We start from the raw sequence: 26,013 nt of genomic DNA, 5'->3' as shown, positions 1-26,013 counted from the left end.
TTTCAGCCCAATAAATAAATAAAATCTCTTGTGATATAAAGATGGTTTTATGAAATTGTGTCATGTTGAAAACTCCTCAAATTCAAAGGAAGTTTTATTTATGTTTGTGTTTTCACTGGTATTCAAGAATACTAAGAGGTGAGAGATTGCATCAAAATCAAGTAAAATTAAACACTCAATAGAAATTATAAGTTTGTATTTATTTTTCTTTGGAAGTGTCTGTTTATTTATTATGTATGTTGGGTTACAGACTGTAATTCTTCTGAGAGTGTCAAGTCCCAGGAACAACTGGCAACACATTCACTCCCTTCTTCCAACCCAGATGCCAGTAGGTCTTCCAATCCCTTGCACAATTCTGTTGGAAGCCACAATCTGATGTCAGAATCTAGCGCCACCAAAAAGACCCCTCCTAAAGTTACATATGTCTTCTCCACGCATATGGCCAACAAGTAAGTAGACGATAATTTACACTTGTAACTATCTTTTTCACTGCTAGTTGTGTATCACAAGGATGATCTATGGCTGCATTTGTTATTTAAAGGATGCTGAATTTATTGATTAGTATACATTTTGCTGAATTTGTTCTTTTATAGCCCACATTACATACCTGCTGAAGGGTTTTTCTACATCTCGAGTCTGCTCCGCCATTCATTATGAACCTGGCTGATCATTGATCATTACGTGGTTTGGCCTACATGTAATTCTAGACACACAAGAATGTGGTGTCTCTTAATTGCCTTCTGGCCAACTAGGGAAGGGCAATAAATGCTGCCTAGCCAGCGACACCCTTATCCCATTAATAAAGAAAGAAAAAAAAACCTCGCCCATACTTCTCTCATATCCCTTGATCTTTTAGCCACAATAACTATGCCTACCTCCTTCTAGAAAACACAATATGTTAATATATTAACTTCACCCACTTTGTGGTAATGAATTCCACAGGCTCATCACTCTCTGCCTGAAGAAATTTCTCCTCTCAGTCCTAAAAGGTTTATCCCTTATCCATAAACTATGGCCGCTGGTTCTGGACTTCCCCAATATTGGGAACATCTATCTGTCATCTAACCTGTTTAATCCTTTTAGAATTTTCTAGGTTTCCATGAGATCGCTCCTTATTCTTCTAAACTTCAGTGGATACAATTCTAACTGACTCAATATCTCTTCTAACGTTAGCCTTGCCATCCCAGCAATCAATCTGATAAACTTTTGCTGCACTCCCTCTGTAGGAAGAACATCCTTCTTCAGATAAGGAGACCAAAATTGCACACAATGCTCCAGATGTCACCTCACCAATGCCCTGTATAATTGTATGAAGACATCATCGTTTCGCTGCTTGAATCGTCCCCCTATGAAGGCCAATATATTGTTTGCCTTGTTTACTGCTTGCCGTACGTCCAGGCTTACTTCAGTGACTGGTGCATGGGTTCGCCCAGGTCTTGGTGAATATTTCCTCCCCTCAACTTACATCTATTCAAATATTAATCTGCTTTTATATTTTTGTAACCGAAGTGGATAACTTCTTATTTGTCTACCTTATTTGCCCATTCACTCAGCCTGTCCAAATCACAATGCAATATCTCTGCATCCTCCTCACAGCTCACTTTTCCATTCGGCTTTGTGTCATCTGCAAATTTTGAATTATTACATTTAGTTGCTTCATCTCAATCACTGACAAATGTTGTGAATAACTAGGGTCCTAGTACTAATCCCTGAAGTACCCCACTAGCTGCTGCCTGTCATTCAGAAATAGATCCAAAGCATCATTTAAAAGTTTTAAATATTTGAATAAAGAGAAATGTAAAACATTTCAGCGATAGGACTATGAAAAGAATTAAAATGGACCAGGGATTTGAAGAGCAGTAATCACCGTTTTTTGTGGAAGAGCCACAGATGAAAAAGCAAATGCAAATGCATTACCAATTGTTGCTGTCCACAGGCAAACATGTACAAAATAAAAACTCACACATAGATTAAAGTGGGACAGTGTTTTTGTTGAAATTGGTGTACTTGTTTTCACACCTGAAATCTGTAAACTGCTTAATCCAAAAAGTTATATGCTGGTCCTTAAGCATCACTGGAACAGTGCAGCAGAACAAGGACAGAGAGGATAGATTGGGACTGGAGTGGAGAATTAAAAGGACAAGCGATTAGAAACTTGAAGTTTCGCTTAGGGCTATTTTGCAAAGCAGTCATTAGTGGAGGCTACATCATGAGCACTGAATGCTGAATTGGAAAACATACAAGAGCTTGGAATCTTCAACTGTGAGAGATATGAGGGTGAAAATGAGAATGTTGCATCTTCTGTTTGTGTTTGTGAAAGTGTCAGGCCATGTGGTGGGGCTGTCTTAGGTGATTGAAGAGTAGACCAGCATATCACAAAATGTTCCATCTCTTTAGAATTCTGAGAGACAACGAAAAGATACACCTCATGGCAGCATGGCGGCTCAGTGGTTAGTGCTGCTGCTTCACAGCCCCAGGGACCCAGGTTCAGTTCCAACCTTGGGTGACTGTGTGGAGTTTGCACATTCTCCCTGTGTTTGCATCGGTTTCCTCCGGGTGCTTCGGTTTCCTCCCACAGTCCAAAGGTGTGCAAGCCAGTGGATTGGCCATGCTGAATTGCCCATTGTGTGCAGGGATATGTGGATTGGGGGATGGGTCTGGGTGGGATGCTTTGAGGGTCAGTGTGGACTTGTTGGGCTGAAGGGCCTGTTTCCACACTGTAGGGATTCTGTGATTCTATGAATATTACACTGAAGGTAACAGAATGGCTAAATAATGACATCTTGAATGTGGAAATTGGTGAAGTGGAAAGTGAAACCAAGGGAAATCTGATTGTGACTCTTGGAGGGGTTGATGGTCTATTATCACCATTGATGGCACTTTGCTATATTCAGGATTGGCGTTGGTCAGGACTGCAGGCAGCTTGGCAGTTGCTCAACTTTATATTTATTCAACATTGTCTTTAAATCATATACAGCACTGGATTTTCCATGAGCTTTCCAAATAGAACCTGCCCCCGAGTAGATTGTGTAGTCATGTGACCACTTCACTTATACCCTACTGTAAGCAGCCCTTGTGGTAGTTTGTCAAATCAAGACCCCTATCATGGACCTTCATTTTGTCCATTCACTCCTTTCCTTTTTTTCCTGCCTTGCACAGGCTTAAATCCAGTGACAAATGCACATCTTTCCAGCCCTGATGAAAAGCTATCAAGCTGAAACATTGGGATGAATAAATCGGAGGATCGAACCCCATCCCCCTACTCCCGCCACTTCTGCAGCTCCTCCATTGAGGAAGTTGGCCATAATAATTTGAAGGAGGACTTTAAGCCTTCCCAGTCACATGGTTCTGCCTCAGACAACTGTCTGAATGAAAAGGGTATTTATTTCCCATGAAAGGCCTCAGTTGGCCTATTGGTTGTAAGGACTGCCCCGTAATAATACTTGCCTGTAGTATAGCTGTACTGAGAGCATGGGAGCATGACTAGATGAAATACCAGCTGGAGTTAACTAGCAACCTCTGTCTCTGCACCATCTGTCTCTTTAAACCCATTGGGAGGGAGTATTAAGTCTAAACCAGGTTCAGCCACTACAGCTGCTGCCAGACCTACTGAGGATTTCCAGCATTTTAATATTTCACATAGCCAGATTTGTTTAACGAGTTAAATCAGGTTATTAAATTGATTTAAAACAAAGGACTGTGCGTGCTGGAAATCTGAAAGAGAAACAGAAATTATTGGAAGAACTCAGCAGGCCAGACAGCATCTGAAGAAGGACCCTGAACTCAAAATATTAACTCTGCTTTCTGTTCACAGACCCTTCCAGACCTGCTGAGTTCTGAGATTAGATTCAGTTAATTAGGAATTTGAATTTTCCCTTCAAAAAACTTGATCCACTAATGTGTAAAAGTGGTCAAAAGTTTAATTCCTTTAAAATACCTACGTTTATGCTTTGGTTCTTAAACACCATGTTTTAGACTTCCAACCACTCAGCACTCTCCAATCAAACAGCATAAATATTAGTTTTCCCTTAAATTAGTATCTTGTGAATTGTCCTGATGAGTGCATACAAAAAGCTTTGTCAAAATATATCTATTTTCAGCTGTGACTCAAGACCTGCTCTGCAAAAGAACCCATCATAGTGGTAAAGAGATTGAAAAAAATTCTACCATTCCCTGGGCACAAGTCTGCTGGAGCTCTAAGTTTGAGGCTCCAGCACCAAAAATAATCTGACATATCACCACATTTTTCTGGGATGTAATTTTGGGGATAATTCTTGTTGACATGATCAAATATTCAAGCCATCATTTCAGAGGTAGAACTGATTTAAACTTCAACCTGCAAGAAATAAAAAAATCACCTGTAATTTATTTTCAAAGCATGTATTTTTGTTACTAAATGTAAGGAGATGATTTTTTTTTGATGGTAGGGCTGCAGAAGCTGTCCTGAAGGGAGAAGCAGAAACTATTCTTGCCTTCCATATGCAGAATATTTCAAACAGGGGGACAGAAAAGGATGGTCTAGCAAGTAACAGTCCGGTAAGCAATGTTTGCATGATCTTTACTCTCACGAAATGTAACGTATTAACAGAGTAAAGCTTGCAAGGTTCCTCACCAGTGAGGTTTTGAAGGTAGCTCTAAAAGTCTTTCTTACCAATTTGATAGTAAAATAATCCTAGTATTTCAGGTAGGTTCACTGATCTAAAACTCAGCATTATGTGCAGGTAAATAACATTTCATCACAAATTTCTGCCTTGAAGGCAGCCAACACACTTCAGAACGGTTCACACGTGCTGCCAACATGCTTGCAGATGGAGCTGTCAAAGCCTACCCTTAGATCCAATTTTCCTTTAATTTAAAGTGCATTATCTCGTTCCTCCATTGCTGGATACAATGTCTGTTCAGAGTTGATTGTTACAGCTTGTTTGAATGGCTTGTTGCATTGAATCTTTCTTTGAATTTCAAACTGATCAGTTATACTGGTGATCCATCTGTTATACTTTGCAATTTCATATCTCCATCATGCACATTCCATTTGATCTTGTCACAGATGTTTCAGACAGTATTTTCCTGAAAGTTGCTCTTGAGCTCTAAATTTGTATGGCTGTGCTTGTGGTTATAATATGGACTGAGTAGTTCAATTAATAAATAATGCAGCAAAATATTTGCCTTGAACAAGGTTATAGTTTAAACACACATTCCCCTTCCCCCACAGCCATCCCCATCACTGCCAACAATTCTTCATGCCAAATCCATGCTAACCCATGACCCCAGCCATAAAGCCACTTTAATGTAAACTCATACCAACCAATGACCACAATCCATTGATCTTATAATCTCCATATTAACTCATTTACCATCTCCTGTGGACACACCTCGCGAGCCATGTTGAGATGAAGAAAATAAGTCTAAATATCTATTACTACCATTACTCTTTTACAAATGTAATTCAGTGGCCACCCTAGAACAACAATTCCAGGTTTGAGTTGTACACTAGGACATGTTGACCATGAAAATAATATTTGTAACGTGGCCAAACAGACTGATTATCTCCTTCCAATACACCCAATGCCATGCAGTAAGAGTGGGAGAGCCTCCTGGTTAAGCCATCCTGCAGAAGACAGTGGCAAACCACTGCAGTACTTTGCCTATAAGAGTGAGCCAATCCAAGAGAAATTCATGGCCAAACTTGAGAAACGGAGGTGGGAAAAATGACAGAAAGTCTATATTGAAGAAAACCTTGAATGGTGAAAACACATTCAAATTCTTAAATACCCTCAAGGAATGAATCCTTTGTACAACAGGTTTGCATTCAGAAACCACATCAAATAGCAACTTTAAATAGTAAAGCTGTGAAATTTGAATGTTTGCCACACTGGAAGTGTTATAAGTTGTGGAAAATCAGCAAGCATCTCTGATGAAGGGTCTTGGCCTGAAACATCAGCTTTTGTGCTCCTAAGATGCTGCTTGGCCTGCTGTGTTCATCCAGCTCCACACTTTGTTATCTTGGATTCTCCAGCATCTTCAGATCCCATTATCTCTGAGCATTAATAATGACTCAGAGATAGTAAGAATTGCCAATACCGGAGTCAGAGATTACACAATGTGGAGCTGGAGAAACACAGCAGGCCAGGCAGCATCAGAGGAGTAGGAAAGTTGATGTTTTGGGTCGGAACTCTTCTTCAGAAATGGCTTCTTATAATGACTTCTTGATAGTTTTAGGAAAATTTCAACCACCAGGTGTTTTAACTGCTAGAACAGATTACTATTAACTCTCTCCAACACGAGTTGTCTACATTTTCACTTTTTAAAGAGTTGTGGATTTAAACAAGCCTGGCAGTTTTGCAGACCTTATTGATGCTTCACCAGCATTTACATCTTAAATGAAAATGAGGCCATAAGATCATATAAGAGAGAAACAACCCCTTCGGTCCAACTATTCCATGCCGACCATGTTCCCAAACTAAACTAGCTCCATTTACTTGCCTTTGACCCATATCCCTCCAAACATTTCCTATTTGTGTACTTATCCAAATGTTTTTTAAATGTTGTAACTGTACCTGCATCCATCACTTCCCCTGATGGTTCCGCACACAAGCCACTAACTGTCTAAAAAAGTTTCCACTCATGTCCTTTTCAAAATTTTCTCCTCCCACCTTAAAATATGCTCCCTAGTTTTGAACTCCCCTACGCTAGGGGAAAAAAAACCTTGTTATTCCCCTTATCTTTGCCCCTCATGATTTTAAAAATTTCTATAAGGTCAACTTCTCAAGCTTCAGTGGAAACAGTTCCAGCCTATCTAGCCTATCCAACCCTACATCCCTGGAAACATTCTGATAAATATTTTCTGAACTCTCTTCAATTTAATGATATTCTTTCTATAGCAGGGTGACAAGAACTGCACACAGTACTCAAGAACAGGCCTAACCAATGTCTTGTACTACATCAACATGAAGCCCCAATTCCTATATTCAGTGGTCTGACCAATGAAGGTAAATGTGCTAAATGCCTTCTTAACCACCCTGTCTACCTGTGATGCAAATTTCAAAGAATTATGTACCTTAACCCTTTTGATCTAAATTCAAATGGCTCTACAGAATTCGGGTTACTCCCGTCTGTGATGCGTGACCCACACACTTGCCCCATTACTAATTGTAGGATCTGTCAGATATTTGGTTGAGGTTTCTGAATCCAAGCCACCCTAACAAATCAAACACTCAGGACCTGAGTTATTCACTTCAGTATTCCTAGTCTCTGAGAAGCCCACTTCAGTTTCCAGTCAATGGTAATTTTTGATAGTTGACAATTAATTGGTGCTAATATCAGTTTCAAGGATTCCTATTTAATTGCAAAGGTGAAAACAGAACGAAATATATAAAACAAGGCACACACACATTCACTCAGCCTTGATCGATATTATCTTTTCAGTTCTCAGTGTGTCTCCAAGTTCTGGACAGGTATCCATGATCCCATTTGACTTCTCCACAGTATAGGTGATCTTTAGGTGGTACGCTTTGAGGACCAACCTCTAATGGAATAATATGACAACTTGGCCTTAACCTTTTCCACAAAAATTAGGAGGTTAGGATCTCTATAGACTGTGGTCTCTCTGACCCATTAACAAACTGACAGTTTACTTTTCTCCTATGGTGTACCCTCTGATGTTTGTTTGCTTTTTTTGGGAGAAGTACCTGACTGGTCTCTCTATCCTGGACTCATCTTCCTGAAGGACAATTCCTCCCCTCCCCCACCCCCCAATTGTTGCTTGCATTAAAAGCTTATTTAAAGTTTAGAGCTGCATGCTCAGACTCATTTTTAAAATGACCTTCCAGATTTTCAAAACCATTTTTGCATTTCTCAGTCCTTGATTTTTTTCCAGTAGTAGGCCTGTCAGTGGTGCACCTATGCTGTATAAGTACAACCCACATATCCCCAACACTCTAATAATTTCCAATTTTGCTGTGGGGGTGGAATAACTGCTACAGCCACAGCTTCTACCTTTACACCTCTAGGCTGTACATGTCCTTGATCCTTAGGGGAGGCAAAGGTCTAGTGGTATTATTGCTGGACTGTTAATCCACAGACCCAGATAATGTTCTGGGAACCTGGGTTCAAATTCTACCAAGGCAGATGATGGAATTTTAATTTAATAAAAAGAATCTGGAATTAAGAGTCTAATAATGACCATGAGTCCATTGTCATTTGTTCGAAAAACCCGTCTGCTTCACTAATGTCCTTTAGGGAAGGAAACAGCTATACATACCTGGTGTGGCCTACATGTGATTCCAGACCCACAGCAATGTGGTTGACTCTTAACTGCTGTCTAGGCAATTAGGGATGGGGCAATAAATGCTGCACGGTCAGAGACGCCCTCATCCCATGAATGAATTAATAAAAAAACTTCAGTACATATCCTGGAAAGGCCTTAGTAGACTCACCCTTTGTAAGCTTGACCACTAGGGCAACTGACTGTACGTATTTTCTAGAAGAGGGTTTCCTGTTCCTATTAGCACAATTCTCAGGTGTTGCTACCCACTAGAATGTCACCTAGGTACACTGTACAGATAGACAAGTCTGTTATTATCAGGTCCATCAGCTGTTGAAATGTGGATAGGGCATTTCAGAGTCTGAGTAGCATGACACGACCTTAGTATAACCCATTTGGACTTACGAAGGTGGAGATTTCCTTAACCTGGGTTGTCAAGGAAACCTCCCTGCATCCCTGACAGTGATATCTTTGTCTATTGTAAGCTACTGTTCCTACTCATTGTTTAGGAGTTGGCTCTGGTCACTGTACTAACTTTTCAATAATCAATGCAGAGCTTCGTGGAGCCTCCAACCTGGGAACAGACACACCTGGGGGGCTCCAGCTACTGCTCTTAGGCTGTTTTATTTGGTGTTCCGGCATGTAATTAATCACCTTCTGAACCTGGGCCAATTTCTTTGGGCTGAGTCAATAGGCCTTATGGGAAAAACTTCAGTAGTGTCAGCCAGATGGACCTCTTAGGAGTGTCAGAGGTTCTTTTCACTCTGAGAGCTGACTCAGAGAGAGCTGGATCAGTGTCAAGGATTGTCCGTGTGTAAACAAAGGGTGACTTGATGACAGGATACTGACCTCTATGGAGTTACTTCAGTGGTGATGATAAAAACCCCACTGAAGAAATTCGCTTGTAACAGTCATCTATGTGTTGGGTTATGCATTTCTGGCAATCATACCATTATTTAGGAAGCTAGACTTGTTTCACCCTGCTGTCAGAGACTGGGCACAATATGGGGAAATAATCTGTTATTTTTTCCAGGCAAATGTTGATGGAGTGGATGAAATACAATGAGTAATTCTTCTGACAGCTTGTGGTCTTGCAACTTTTTTGGTTCTTAGAAGCCTAACTTTACTTGAGGCATCAGATACTGAAAGCTTTCAAGGGTTGACAGATTTAGTTAAGGGATCTTACAACCTTAAGCTTCCTTTAATTCTGAGGCACTTTCACAACAGTGATTGCAGAACCAGTCTTTAACAGAATTTGCTCCAACCCTTGAGTTTGCACTTGCTTGGGCTAGAACCCATATCAGGGAACCTTGACAGGTTAAGGGTGCAACTTTGGTTCTGCTCTCCTCTGAGAATCAGCCGGTTCAGTTACTACTGATTGCAGTAAAAGTCTTGGGCCCAAAACTTGAAGGGGCAAAATTGCGTGAGAAACATTCTCTTACATTGGCTCAACTTTTATCAATTTAAAAATGGTTGCCTCGTGAAGACCTAATTAAATACTCGGAAGATTTTCAGGAATGCCTAGAGACTATCAAAGGAGCCAAGGCCACCTTACATGTTGACCAGGAAGCAATTCTTTGCTTCTGCCAGGCCGCCTAGTCCTATTTGCCTCATGGGTGAAAGTAGAGGAAGGAATTAAAAGCACAGGAATCATTAAATTCAGTCCAGTTTGCAGAATGTGTGGCCTCAAATGCCCTTTAAACCTCCTGCTCTTCATCTTAAACTTATGGTCCTTGTTATTGACCCTTTAACAAAGGGGAGCAGCTGCTTTCTGTTCACCTTCTCCATGGCCCTCATTCTTATATATTTCACTCAGGTTTACCCCAACCTTCTCTGCTCCAAGGAAAAAGAGCTTATCCAGCCTTTCTTTATAGCTAAAGTGCTCCATTCCAGGCAAATCCAGGTGAATCTGCTTTGCACCCTCTCCAGTCCAATCACATCCTTCCTATAGTATGGTGACCAGGACTGGAAACAGTGCTCCAGTTGTTGCCTAATCAAAGCTCTGAGAAGGGTTACTGGACTTGAAACATTAACTCTGATATCTCTGCACAGATGCTGCCAGACCTGCCGAGCATTTCCAACAATTTCTGTTTTCATTTGTGGTATAACCAAAGTCTTGTATAGCTCCAAAATGACTTCCCTGTTCTTGTAAACTCTGCCTCAATTGATAAAGGAAAGTGTCCTATATATTTCTGAATTACCCTATTAACCTGCCCTGCCACTTTTAGGATTGTGTAAACAAATACCAAGTTTTCTTTAATGACTCTGAACTTCCTGCTGTCCTGCCATTCATCGAATACTCCCTTGTCTTTTTATCTCATCCAAAGTGCATCTCTCCACATTTAGCAGATTTAAATTCCATCTGCCACAGATCTGTCCATACGACCAATCCATCTATATCCTGCTATAACCCAGAATTTCTTCCCACAGTCAACCACCCGGCCAAACTTTGTGTCACCTACATCAATAAAGTGACCCAGAAATGATCCCTGTGAGACGTCCCTGGACACTGGCATCCAGTCACACAAACAGTCTTCTACTACACCCCTATCTTTCTTGATACAAAACCAATTTTGGATCCAACTTGCAAAGTTACTCTGTGCTTTTACCTTCTTTAGCAGTCCCCGATATGGTACTTCGCCAAAGACTTTGCTGAAATCCATATAAAGTACAATAACTGCCCTACCCTCATCTGTACACTTGATCACCTCTTTGAAAAATGCAACCGGATTTGTTAAGCTTGGTGTGCCTCTGACAAAGTCATGCTGACTACCTGATTAATCCTTGCTCCTCTAAATTGAGATTAATTCTCTCCTTCAGAAATTTCTCCAATAGCTTCCCTATCACTGAATCGAGCTACGTAAATAAAGTTCTGAGTGGAACGCACCATTAACCTCATGGAACTATGATGTTCTAATGATAAAATGGACCTAGTACAATAAAGGGCAGGATTAGGTCATAAATATTCCAGAACACACGGTATTCAGGAAAACTAAGGAGAAAGACAACAAGGAGGAGGGTTTTAATATTGATTAAAAGGTCAAGGACAGAATTTATTTGGTTGGAGTTAAGAAACCCTAAAGATATCATTTAAATTGCTGTGTGCATTCCATAAGTCACCGACTAGTGGGGAAGATAAAGAAATGAATTTTCAAGCAATTGGAGAGACTTTCAAGAGCAAAGCAGTAGTAAAAATGGAGAACTTCCACTATCCGAATATAGAATGGGAAATCTTTTAGTGCAAAGGACAGAAAGGGGCAGGAATTTCCAGAGTATGTTTAGGTGAATTTTCTACTGCAGTCATTTCAAGTACAATAAGGAAAGAAACAATATTAGATCAGGTTCTTGGAAATGAAATGAGGTGAAATGTCAGGACAGGACCATTTGGCGTACTGCAGTAGTCCATCACTGAACATATTCACACAAGGCTGTCACTGTACTGTTAAGAAATGAACAAAAATTTGTTGTACAAATGAAAAGAAAAATAAACAAGTTATGAATCATAGAATCTCTACTGTGTGGAAACAGGCCATTTGGCCCATTGAGTCCTCACCAAACCTCTGACGAGCATACCCCCACCTTTAACCCCACATTTCCCATGGCTAACTGACCTAGCCTGCACATCCCTGGATGCTATATGTAATTTAACATGGCATAGCCAACTAACCTGCATATTTTTAGACTATAATTGGATCTTTTGTTTTTGTAAACTCAGCCTGCCTGTGGTCCCTGGCTATCTCTGTCTCTGTATGCCACTTAGTAAACAAGCCAAATTCTTTACCCAATATTTTCTTTCAGAAACACTCAGTGCCAATGAACTATCAATCCTGTCTTCACTTCCAAATTTAATTGATCAAAAGACAATGTTGCAAGCATTTGCTTTGGTGACTTTCTGCATATTTAAGAGAAGTGATTCCCTCTGTCCCTTCCTGAGACAAAGTCACCAACTTTTCCTTACTGAATTCTAAGATGAATACTAATTTGTTTTCAGTCCTGTCCAATTGAGCTGCTGAAACAACTGAATACATCTTTTTTCTGCTGACAGAAGACTTCCAGAAACTAAACTTTTACCAAAGTGGATCTTTTGTTTTTGTAAGCTCAGCCTGCCTGTGGTCCCTGGCTTTCTCTGTCTTGGTATGTCACTTAGTAAACAAGCCAACAATTATCTCCACAGTCACTTTGCTTTGGTTACACTTTTTTCAATCATTCACAGGATGAAGGTAATGCTGGTTAGGCCAGCATTTATTGCCCATCCTTAATTGCCCAGAGGGCAATTTAAGAGTCAATCACATTGCTGTGGGTCTAAAGTCACATATAGGCCAGACCAGGTAAGAATGCAGTTTTCGTCTCAAAGAATTATGGGCCCTTATCTTACTCAGCAGCCTCCTGTGCGCCACCTTATCAAAGGCCTTCTGGAAGTTCAGGCTGTCCTTGGTCTAACCTGCTTGTTATTTTCTCAAAGAATTCTAGCAGACTTGTCAGGTATTACCTCCCCTGGCTGAAACCATGCTGACTTTGCCCTTTGACTTCCAAGTATTCAGAAATCTCATCCTTCACAATGGACTCTAAAATCTTACTCATGACCAAGTTTATGCTAATTGGCTTGTAATCTTTAGTCTTTTGCCTTTCTCCCTTTTTAAACAGGGGTGTCACAATAACGATTTTCCAGTTCTTCCTGACTATAGCGATTCCTGAAAGATCATCACTAACGCCTCCACTATGTCTTCAGCTATCTTCTTAAGATCCCTGGGTTGTAGTCCATCTGGTCCTGACAGTTTATCCACCTTCAACCATTCAGTTTTTCTAGCACCTTCTCCTTGGTGGTGGCCACCATACACAACTCTGTCCCCGAGTTTCTTGAATTCTTGAGATATTACTTGTATCTTCCACTGTGAAGACTGACACAAAGTAATTATTCAGTTTCTCAGCTATTTCCTTGTTCCCTACTACTATCTCTCCAGCATAATTTTCCAGCAATCTAATGCCCACTTTTGCCTCTCTTTTGCTGTTTATATATCTAAAGAAATCCTTACAGTCCTCTTTTATTTTACTGGCTAGCTTTCTCTCATATTTAATTTTCTCCCTTCTTATGTCTTTTTTAGTTGCCCTCTGTTGGTCTTTGTAATCTTCCCAATTCTTTGGTTTGTCACATCCCTTCACCACATTAAATGTTTTCTCTTTTGCTTTTATTCTATTCTTGACCTCCCCAGTCAGCCATGGTTGCCTCATCATCCCTGTACCATGCTACTTTTTCCTCAGGATGAATTTTTGCTGTGCCTCCTGAATTACTCCTGGAAACTTCTGCCATTGCCCTTCCACTGTCTTTCCTCCTAACTCTTCTCCCAGTTAATCTGCCCAGCTCCTCCCTCATGCCTCTATGGTGGCCTTTATTCAGCTGTAATACCATTACCTCTGATTCTATCTTCTGCCTCTCAAATTGCAGAGTAAATTTAATCACGTTATGATCATTTCGTCCTCAGGGTTCCTTCACTTTAAGCACTCTTCTTAAGTCCGCCTCATTGCACAGCACTAAATCTAGTGTTGCCTGTTCCCTTGTGGGCTCCACCACAAGCTGCTCCAAAAAGCCATTTCATAGACATTCCATAAATTCCTTTTCCTGAAATCCAGTACCAACCTGATTTTCCCTGTCCACCTGCATATTGAAATCCCTCATCACCACCATAACTTTGCCATTCTTACAACAGGGGATAGAAAAGGTGTGTATATTGCACCCAGCTCCTGACTACTGTTTGGAGGCCTGTGCATAATTCCAACTATTTTTTTTTACCTCTGCGGTTCCTCAACTCGACCCACATAGATTGTACACTGTCTGACCTTGCTTTGTTTTAGGAAGGCAAATGCAACTTTGGCATTTATTTTGAGAGGCCTTGAATGAAAATCAGAGATGTATTTCTGAGGCTCTATAAGGTTCTGGTCAGGCCACATTTGGAGTATTGTGCACAGTTTTGGGCCCAGTAGCTCAGGAAAGATGTGCTGGCCCTGGAATGGGTTTAGAGGAGTTCATGAGAATGATCCCAGAAATGAAAAGCTACATTTGAGGACTCTGGGTCTATATTCAATCGAGTTTAGAAGGAGGAGGGGGGATCTCATTGAAATTTACAGAATATTAAATAGCCTGGGCATTGTGGATGTTGGGAGAATGTTTCTACTGGTAGGAGAGACTAGGACCTGCATGCACAGCCTTAGAGTAAAGGGAAGACCTTTTAGAATGGAGATAAGGAGAAACATCTTCAGCCAGAGAGTGGTGAATCTATGGAATTCACTGCCACAAAGGACATTGGAGGCCAGGTCATTGAATATATTTAAGATAGAGACAGATAGGTTCTTGATTGTCAAGGAGATCAAAGGTTACGAGGAGAATGGGTTTGAGAAACTTATCGACAATGGTTCATAGATCTAGGATGATAGAATCCCTACAGAGTGGAAATGGGCCCTTCGGCCCAACAAGTCCACACCAACCTTTGGAGCATCCCACCCAGACCCAGCCCCCTATAACCCACCTAATCTATACATCCCTGAATACTATGGGCAATTTAGCATGGCCAATCCACCTAGCCTGCACATCTTTGGACCGTGGAAGGAAACTGAAGCACTGGGAGGAAACCCAGGCCAACATAGGGAACATGTGCAAATTCCACACAGACAGTCGCCCGAGAGTGGAATCAAAGCCAGGTCCCTAGTGCTGTGAGGCAGCATTGTACCACCGTGCTGCAGTGAATACCGCTGTGAAAGGCAGAGCAGACTCAATGGGCTAAATGGCCTAATTTCTGCTCCTACATCTTATGGTCTTATGGATTAGTGTTGGTTGGTGTTTGTTGGTTTGCATAAACATGGTGGGTCTATTTCTATGTTGTATGACTCCAGTGCTCCAATCAGGGAATTGTGAGTCTCGTGGAAGAATGGAGCACAGTCTAGGAAAGAACAGCACACTCTCTGAGGAAAGTTGGAGGGTAAACATGGCAGCATGCATCTGTCCTCTTATAGGATGGTGGAAGGGATAATTGGGCAGCATGTGGCATGAAGAGTTAGATCTAATGGTCAGGATTAGTGATGTTAGGTGTTTTCCCGAAGATTTAACTGAGGGTACTGGGCAACAGATAGTATAGTCACAGTTAGGGAGGACATTTGATGTGGTAGTGTGGGGTTTGGGGCCCTGGGAAGATATTAGACAATCTGTAGGGGAGCTATGGAAGGTCAGGGTGCAGCAGGCCTCAAGAATGGGAGGGATTGGAGACATAAGAGGAAATGGGATGTAGGGATTAGGGGCTTGTGTTTGGGACAAGTTTACGAATGTCAACATTGACAAGATGGGACTAGTGAAACTGAGTAGAGGGGAGATATTCAAGGATAATGGGATGGAGTGGATTGATAAAACAGTGTGTGTGAAAGATATTGAAGAGAGGCATGGGCAGTTGGTGGGCCAAACATACTGGAATTCGTAACCAAAGTAAATAGCTTTAATATTTCAGAATAATAACATGGCTACAGGTGCTGGGTAAACAGCAAAATCCAAAATGGAGGAGAGAATCTTTGGGTGGACGCAGTTAATGGCTAGAAATTTTGACTGACAGGAGGGGTATCCTATTATCATTCATCTGGAATATCTATTTATCATTGGAAAAGGGAGAATGTTGAGTTATACCTAACTGTGAATATGTGAATATACATTTGATAGACATGTTCATGTATCATAATATATGTCCCAAGGTTATAAAATATTCTGTTTGATTCCTGTCTGGAATGTTAATGCAAACATACAAAAAAGGAGTAGGATGAAGCCATTTAGCTCCTATAATCTGCTCCAATTTTTAATAAAATCATGGGTAGTCTGATTGTAATCTCAAATCCACACTCTCCCCCTACCTCCAATAATCTTTCACCCCCTTTCTTAACAAGAATATTCAAATTGGCCTTAAAAAATAGTTCAGGACTCTATTTCCACCAACTTTTCAGGGAGACAATTCCAAAGACTCATATGCATCCAAGAAAAATTTCTAAACTTTGTTAAATCCCCTATTTTTAGACATTGATCCCATTAGAGGACGTCTCCTCTTCACATCTGCCCTGTCAAAAGCCTTCAAGATTTTATGTTTTAATCAAGTCACCTCTTATTCATCTAAACTCCAGCAGATAAAGTCTAATCTTTCCTCATCTGTCAAATCTTTCCTCATAACACAATTATCCATTCTAGCTATTAGTTTGGTATACCTTCTCTGAACTGCTTCCTTAAATAAAGTGACCAATACTGTGCGCAATATCTCAGATGTGGTATCATAACCGAACCTTGCTATTCTTGTTTCAATTCCCCTCACATTAAATGAAAAAATTCCATTTGATTCCCTAATTACTTGTTGTACCTGTATAGAATATAGAACATAAAACAGCATAGTACAGGCCCTTTGGCCCACAATGTTGTTCCGAACTTTTACCCAAATCCTCAAGTCTAACCTCCACCCCTATCTTGTATTATGATCCAAATGCCTATCAAAGATGAAGTCTAACCTGCAAGGCTTTATTTAATGCTGTTGTTGACTGTGATAAACAGTCCAAGTCATGTATTCCAAGACCATTTATGTCTTACTGCCATGTAACTACCTGTCTTCTATTTGGTACTCAAGAGTGTGGAGTTTCCAGGAATTAAAGGCCATCTGCAGATCTCTACTGTGAACAATACTTGAGAGAGAAAAAACACAGGGACATTAAAAATGTGTATTTGAACACTTCTATTTACTCTTACTAAAAGTAATGACGTTTGGGAGAAAAGACTATTTGACTGCTATTTATCAGGAATCATCAGACAACAAATTGTTGGTTGCCTTGCAAATTGTTATTGTGAGGTAAGGGTGCACCAGCAGCAGGAATGGGTAGAGTGGTTGGAGGTGTTGTGTGATGATATCTCCAGGATTTGTTCATCCAGAGTGACAATCCTGTTAGACTTTAAAGTCATGATTTTTACTTTCCCTGTATCTGAGGTTTGCTTCATTGTGTGGAATTTAGATTGCTCTTTTGTAGGTTGGACTTATTTTCTGTAAGTTAGAATTTACCTCCTACAAATTGAAGGGTGATAGATTTAAAACAGATGTCAGAGGCAGGTTCTTTACTCAGAGAGTGTAAGGTTGTGGAACACCCTGCCTGCCAATGTAGTTAACTCAGCCACATTAGGGGCATTTAAACAGTCCTTGGATAAGCATATGGATGATGATGGGATACTGTAGGGGGGGATGGGCTTCGACTAGTTCATGCAGGTCGGTGCAACATCGAGGGCCAAAGGGCCTGTTCTGTGCTGTATTGTTCTATGTTCTATGTTCTAAATAGCCATTTAAATGGCCCTAATGAGGCCGGCTCCACTACCCTCTCCGGCAATGCATTCCATGCCCCGACCACTCTCCGAGTAAAGAACCTACCTTTGACGTCTGGCCTGTATCTACCTCCACTCACTTTAAAACAATGTCCCCTCATAATAGCTGCCTCCACCCGAGGAAATATTCTCTGGCTGTCTTCTCTATCTATACCTCTGATCATTTTGTACACCTCTAACAAGTCACATCTAAAGAGAAAAGCTCTAGCTCTTTCAACCTTTCCTCGTAAGACCTTTCCCCCATTCCAGGCAACATCCTGGTAAATCTCCTCTGCACCCTTTCCAATGCTTCCATATCTTTGCTGTAATGAGGTGACCAGAATTGGATACAATACTGCAGATGTGGCCAAACCAGGCTTTTGTATAGCTACAGCATAACTTCACATCTCTTGAACTCATTCCCTGTATTAATGAAAGCTAACACACCCTACGCCTTCTTAACATTCTGAATGCATATTAACCTTTTTGTGAGTCATGCACGTGGACACTCAGATCCCTCTGTTTCTCAAAGATGTTTGATCTCTCCCTGCAATTTTAAAACTCCTCCTGCAATAAAGTTAGAGAGCCAAGCAGCCATACAGCATAGAAACAGACCCTTCTGTCCCTCCAGTCCATGCCAAACATAATCCTAAACTAAAGTAGTCACACCTGCCTGCTCCTGTCCCATAATTTGTCCAAATCTTTCCTATTCATGTACTTATCCAAATATTTTTAAGCATTGTAATTGTGCTTATATCCACCACTACCTCAGGAAGTTCATTCCATATGCGAACCACCCTCTGTGTAAAAAAATTGCACCCCATGTATTTTTTAAATCTCTCTCCTCTCACTTTTAAAATTTGTCCAGTATTCTTGAAATTCCCATGTTGTAGGGAAAAGTCACCTGCCATTAACCATATCTATAACCTTCATGTTTTTATAAACTTCTATAAGGCTCCAGTGAAAGATGTCCCAGCCTATCCAGCCTTTCCTTATAACTTAAATTTTCCATAACCCGGTAAATCTCTTCTGAATGCTCTGCAACTTAATAATATCTTTCCTATAACTGGGTGACCACAACTGGACATAGTATTGCAGAAGAGGCCTTCCCAATGTCCCTTTACAACCTCAATATGACTTCCGAACTCCTATACTCAAAGGACTGAGCTACGAAGGCAAGCATGCTAAACTCCTTTTTAACTGTCTTGTCTATAAATGATGCAAACATCAAAGGATTATGTACCTGAATCTCTATGTTTCTCTGTTCCACCATAATACACAAGGCCCTACCATTACTTGTATAAGTCCTATCCCTGTTTATTGTACTAAAGTGGAGTATCTCATATGTATCCAGATTGAACTCTATCTGCCATTTTTCAGCCCTTTGACCCAGTTGATCAAGTTCCCTTTGTAATCTTAGAAAGCCTTCTTTGCTGTCTACTATGTTACCAATTTTGGAGTCATCTGCAGACTTACTAACCATACCTTCCATATTCTCAGCCAAATCATTTATATAAATGACAACCACTGAGGGCCCAGAGCCGATCCCTGTGGAAAACCACCGGTCACAGGCTACCAGTTCGAATAGCAACCCTCCACCACCATTTCTCTGTCTCCTACAGTTAAGCCAATTATGTATCCAATTAGCAACCTCCCCATGAATCCCATGTGACCTAAATTTACTAATCAGTCTATCATGAAGAATATAAATGAAGTCTACTGCCGTGCTCTCATCAGTCTTTTTGTTAATTTGCTCAAAAAACTCAGTTTCTGAGACACGATTTTCCTTGCACAAACGCATGTTGACTATCCCTTATCATTTTTTCCCTTTCTAAATTATCCATAAATCCTACCTTTTAAAATTACCTCTAACAATTTACCCACAACTGAAATCAGACTCAAAGGCTCCTGAGATGCTGCTGGGCCTGCTGTGTTCATCCAGCCTCACATTTCATTATCAAAGGTCTAAAGTTCCCTGGTTTCTCCTTTCAATCCTTCTTAAACAAAGGTATAACATTAGTCACCTTCCAGTCATTAGGTATCTCACCCATTGTTATAGATGATGCAGATATTTCTGCAGGAGTCTTGCAATTCCCTCCCTTACGTCCCACAATGTTCTGGGATACATTAGATCAGGTCCTGGAGATTTATCCACCTTCATATTCTTTTAAGACCTCCAGACCTTACTCTTCTGTATTTTGAACTGTTCTCAAAACATCAAAATTTATTTCCCTATGTTCTTTAGCCTCCATTTCTTTATCCACAGGAAAAAAACTGACACAAAATATTTATTTAGTGTTTTTTCCATTCCTGGGGTTCAAAACAAAGACCTTGATCTTTAAGTGGCCCCACTGTCTCTTTAGTTACCTTCTTACTGTTAATATACTTGTAAAATCTCTTTGGATTACCCTTAACATTATCTGCCAATTCTATCTTATGTACCCTCTTTCGCTTTCTGATTTCTTCCTTAAAAATGCCCCTACACTCTTTATATTGATTAACAGATTCAATTGAATCAAGTTGTCCGTATCTGAAATAAGATTCTCTTTTTATTTTTGACTAGAACCTCAATATCTTTTCATCCATTGTTCTGTCATCTTACTAGCCTTCACCCTTCACTCTAACAGGAACATAATGACTATGAACTAATTTCTCTCAGACTCTGAACCCCTAGACTCAGAAGGTCATTATTCTTCCATTCCTTATGTTTTTATGTCTTAAGGTGAAAATGCAATCTGGCAATTTTCCTGCTGTTGGAGAAAAGTCATGCAATTCGATAGATATGGACTTTTCTTCCCTACTTATTTTGACATTTATCAGGCCACACAGTTTCTGGCCTAGGAGACAGGGAAAATCCAGCCTTAAGGTTGAGAGTTCAGCTACAAAAACCATGGTTTCACTACACTAGGTTTAGAGATTTAGGGATTGAATTTTTGATCCAACAAGGATTTGTGTTTAAGCAGGAATCTAGGGAAAATAAAATTATTGGAATTAAAGGAATATAAATCTGGGAAAAGTAGCAAAATTATTGACCTCATACAAGATGGGAACTGAAAGTTCTGTACAGGATAATGAGAAGACTGTCTCTGGCCATTGACATGTCAATTTTTTATACTGTAGGCAGTGCATTTTGGATTGCCACAAGATTGACTCATGACTAAGGTTAAACCATTTGTAATCAGAGAACACGTAGTGGAATGTAAAGTGGTGTGATCATAGTAAGAATGGACTACTGACATTCATTTCGCATCATCTGGTCTGATTACCCAGGATGTTCGTGGACTAAAGCAACTTTTAAAATGACCTGAAATGGCTGCTGTGGCCCAATGCACGTGAAGCCAGAAAAAGTTAGGGGAAGTGGTGGCCACTGGCAGTCTAGAGGCACAGGCAAACGTTCCAGTAACATGAATTTGAATCCCAGCATGACAGACAGTGAAATTTTAATTCAATAAAAATCTGGAATTATAAAGCTGGCTTAATGGTGATTGTGGTTTGTCATAAAAACCTAATAGGTTCACCAATGTCCTTTAGGGAAGGAAATCTACTGTGCTTATCTGATCTGGCCAACATGTGACAACAGACCTACAGCATTGTGGTTGACTCTTAACTGCCCTCTGGGCAGTTAGAAATGCCAGTAAATGCTGGCCTAGCCAATGATGCCAACATTACTCCAATGTGCTGAACTCAAACCTCTTTTAACTGTACAGTGTTGAAGTAGCAGTGAGTTAAGGGGCCAATGTTTCTTCATAAAATATTTACTGTTGATATCAAACCCCTGGCTCTGGGCTACAAAGGAAAAGGCCCTGCCTGGTAAAAAAAAATTCAACTACCTGTGTTTATGCTCCCTGTAAGTATTCAAACTTCTCTTGTCATAACAGCAAAGTAGGAATTACATTTAATAATATTCTACAGACAATATTTAAAGAGACTTTTAAAGAGATAAGACCATTCACAACCCCTGTATTGACATCTGGATAATCAAACACCCTCCTAAAGAAATTCCAGATTTTTAAATTCAGCTTCCGACTTTTGGAGTCTTAAAGCACCAACACTGATAAATTCAGTTGCCTTGAACTTAAATTGTTGCTAATTAATAATCTCTATCCTTTTTGATTTGATCTCTCTCTGTACATAGAACAAACAGAACAAAGAACAGTACAGCACAGGAACAGGCCCTTCAGCTCTCTAAGCCTGCGCTGACACATTTTGACCTTCCACATTAAAACTGTCTTCGCTTACTGGATCTGTACCCTTCTTTTCCCTTCCTATTCATGTATTTGTCCAGGTACTTCTTGAATGAAGCTGTTGTGTCTGCTTCCACCACATCCTCTGGCAGCACATTCCAGGCACTCATCACCCTTTGTGTGAAAAATGTGACTCACATATCTCTTTTAAACCTCACCTGTCAAATCTTGAACCTGTGTCCCCTAGTAATTGACCCTTCTACCATAGGAAAAAGCCTCATACTTTCCAATCTATGCCATTCACAATTTTATAAACTTCTTATCGGGTTGCCCCTCAGCCTCCTGCATTCCAGCCAACCTTTGTTCATAGCTAGAATCCCCATACCAGGCAACATCATGGTAAACCTTTTCTGCACCCTCTCCAAAGCATCTACATCCTTCTAATAGTGTGGTGACCAGGACTGTATGTAATATTCCAATAGCGTAATTTGTCTATCCTTATACTCAGTCAGAGATAGTAAGAACTGTGAACACTGGAGTCAGAGATAACACGGTGTGGAGCTGGAGGAACGCAGCAGACCAGGCAGCATCAGAGGAGCAGGAAAGTTGACATTTCGAGTCAGGACCCTTCTTCAGAAATGGTGGGGGGTGGGAGAAATGGATCTCCAAAATAAATAGAGAGAGGAGAGGTGGGCCTGGGGAAGGTAGGGGGAATGGTGATAAGTGAGTGCAGGTAGGGAGTGGTAGGGATTCATTAGTGAGGTTGGAGGAACAGGTAGGTGGGAGAAAAGATGAACAGGTTGTGTCAGGCCAAGCAGGCAGGGATGAGAGGGAGGGTTGGTCATGGGATGAGGCCAGAGTTGGGGATATTTTGAAACCGGTTAAAATCCACATTTAGGCCATTGGGCTGTAGGCTCATAAGGCGGAATATGTGGTGCTGCTCCTCCAGTTTCCGGGTGGCATCATTGTGACACTGAAGGAGGCCCAGGACGGACATGTCATTCCAGGGAGTAGGAGGGGGAGTTGAAATGGATCGTGACAGGAAGGTGTTGTCGTTGCAAACACAGCACACGTGCTCTACAAAACGGTCCCTGAGCCTCCGCTTGCTCTCACTGATGTAGAGGAGGCAACATCAGGAGCAGCAGATGCAGTAGACCACATTGACAGATGTGCAGATGAACCTCTGTCTAATGTGGATGTTTTCTTCGGTACCTTGAATGGATGTTGAGAGGGGGTGTAGGGACAGGTAGGAAGGCAAGCATGCCATAGGCCTTTTAATTGTTATCTGATCTACCGGCACTGCCACCTTTAGTGATCTGTGGACACCCAGAACTCTCTGCAAATCAATACTCTTAATGTTTCTGCCATTCACTGTATAATTTCTACCTTACTTGACCTTCCAAAATGTATCACCTTACATTTGCCCAGATTAAACCTCCATCTGCCATTTTTCTGCCCATCTATCCCTCTATGTCCTCTGACAATCCTCCTCACTATCTGCAACTCCACCAATCTTTGTAGCATCTGCAAACTTACTAATTAGGCTAGCTATGTTTTCCTCCAAATTATTTACATGGGTCATGAATAGCAGAGGTCCCAGCGGTGATCCCTGTGAAACATCACTAGTCACAGCTCTCCATTCCAAAAAGCATCGTTCTACCACTACCTTCTGTCTCTTATGACTAAGCCAATTCTGTATCCATCTTGCAAGCTCACCCCTAATACCATTTGATTTCACCTTTTGTACCAGTCTGCCATGAGGGATCTTGTTGAAGGCTTTACTTAAGTCCATATAGACAACATCAACCGCTCTTCTGTCTTTGATTATTTTCATCACCTCCTCAAAAAACTTGTTCAAATTAGTGAGGCATGACCTTCCCTGTACAAAGTAATGCTGTTTATTGCTAATCAATCCATTTACTTCTAAATGCTTATAGACCTTGTCCCTGAGAATATTTTCCAATAGTTTCCTTACCCCTGCCCATCTCCCTCATCAAAGGCCAATGCCCAATGTCAAAAAAGTAACTTGGAACAGCCACCAGTTATTGAGAACTCAAGATCAGCAATATTTGTTTCTGCTGAAGTATACCCTCAGCAGTGGTGTGACCTTTGATCTTTTACTTGTAAATTTTGTGTCTGACTCTACATCTCTCATTAACACTGGAAGAGGGAGTAAGATCCGAAAGCTTGTGTTTTCAAAGAAACCTGTTGGACTATAATCTCTTGTTGTTTGATTTCTGACCTTGTCTGCAGAATGAACAAGACAACAGCAAAACAGTCAGAAGTCGAATACTCAAAAGCATTAAATTGCAACTGTCTTTACCTTCCTAGGATATAGGCACCTTTCCTGACCCTCTTTTAAGGTGTGGATCTGTGTGTATATACACAAGACCTTTGCAAGAGAAACTCAACAGGTCTGACAGCATCAGTGAAGAGAAAACTCTTAACATTTCAGAGCTTTGCAATCTCTCACCATTTAGATAATGTGCTTTTATTTCATTCTTCTTGGCAAAATGAACAAATCCATATTTTTGCACATTACATTCCATTTGTCAGATGTCAGCCTACCTGGTTAAACTATCTACCCTATGGCAGTCTCGACATATCATCTTCTTCACAGTTTACTTTCCTATGTATCTTTGTGTAATTGGCAAATTTAGCAACCATACTTACCATCCCTTCATCCACATCGTTTGTATAAAGTGCAACAAGTTGAGGTGCTGGCCACCGCACACTGTGACATATCACTCATTACTTCTTGCCAACTCTGCTTTATACTCTGCTTCATGTTAGCCTGGCAATCTTCTATCCATGCCAATAAGGTACCCCCTATGTTATGAGTTTTTATTTTACATGATAAGCTTTGTGGCACCATATCAAATGTTTTCTGGAAATCTAAGTACAGTATATTCACTTCTTCCCCCTTATCGACAACAAATGTTACTTCCTAGAAGAATTTCAATAAATTGGTAAACATGATTTTCCTTTCACAAAACTATGCTGACTCTGGCTCATTCCCTTTACTTTTTCTAAGTACCTTGCTGTGATATCATTAATAATAGTTTCTAACATCCCCTGTCTGCTGCATGTTAAGCTAAGTGGCCTGTGTCTCCCTGCTTTCTGTCTCCCTCCCTTTTTGAAGAATTGAAATGTAATGACATTTTCCAATTGAATGGAAATTCACAAAATTCTGGGATGTTTGGAAAATTCAAACCAACCCATTACCATCCTCACCAGATACTTTTTCAGACACTAGGCTTGAGTTTCTTAAGTTTGTCCCTCTCTTCCACTTCCTGATTTACAGCTGTTTTGTGATATTAATCAAAGCCTTTATAGTGAAGACTACAGCAAAATACTTGTTCCATTCAATTCCTATTTTTCAAGCTAAATTCTCTGAACTTACTTTCTTTACGACCAATACAACCACATTAACTGTTCTTTTAAATATGTGTAGAATATTTTAAAAATATATTTTGAGGAAGCATTTTCTTCAGTCTCTAATTTTCTTCCCTTTTCATGCTTTAGACAATCCTTGCTTTTTATTTTGTATTCCATCAAATCTCCTGATCTGCTGCTTATCTTTGCTGTTATATGCTTTTTCTTTATGTTTGAAAATACAGTCCTGTATTTCTGTCCTGAATGTTCCTGACAACATCACATTATAGAAATGTGCATTATAGAAATAATGGGACCCATGGCAAAGCAGGGTTAGGGGCAGACCACCAAAACATACCACTCAAAATGCTCAAAAAGCACAATAACACAAAAAATAGCACAGCTTGGCTAAATGTTTAATTCATACCAAAGAATGAAGTAAAAGTACATTTAGCAGCTTACTTTGAAAAAAATGTCAAACTGACTTGATGGGGGAGGAGGTGTTGAGGTTGCTCTGTTGTTAATGCAGGGGCTCAGGGTCGTCATATTCATCATCACTTTCAGGTGCTGTTGTGGTTGCTGGGTTAGGACAAAAAATAGCTAATCCAGAATTGGGTGGCTGTGGTTCATTGTTTTCTGATTGTTTCTTGGGGATTGGCTTAAAAAAGACATCCAGGTTTTGCAGCTTTGCCCTTTTTCTTCTTTTGTGACGAAGATGTTCATAGGGCGCCATGTAAATTCTTATTCCACAAACTGCTACCCTGCTGCATTCAACATTGTATTTATTGCCCTCTAAGAGCTGCAACTGCTTCTCAATTTCCCTCAGGATAGAA

The 26,013-nt window shown here is 40.5% G+C and overlaps 1 protein-coding gene across 4 annotated transcripts in view; it reads left to right on the top strand.

Moving 5' to 3' along the window:
• bcl9 (BCL9 transcription coactivator) overlaps window positions 1–26,013 on the top strand; it is a 239,725-nt gene that overhangs the window by 176,550 nt on the left and 37,162 nt on the right. For all 4 annotated transcript variants that reach the window (XM_048532548.2, XM_048532549.2, XM_059646520.1 and 1 more), the window contains 2 exons: window positions 251–449; window positions 4,428–4,536. In XM_048532548.2, the coding sequence (XP_048388505.1) occupies window positions 251–449; window positions 4,428–4,536 (308 nt within the window). The remainder of the gene's footprint in view (window positions 1–250; window positions 450–4,427; window positions 4,537–26,013) is intronic.

Source organism: Stegostoma tigrinum, chromosome 6, assembly GCF_030684315.1.
Source record: "Stegostoma tigrinum isolate sSteTig4 chromosome 6, sSteTig4.hap1, whole genome shotgun sequence".
Classification (NCBI taxonomy): Eukaryota; Metazoa; Chordata; class Chondrichthyes; order Orectolobiformes; family Stegostomatidae; genus Stegostoma; species Stegostoma tigrinum.
Note: the sequence above shows the minus strand (reverse complement) of the source record. Positions and strands in the feature narration are given on the sequence as shown.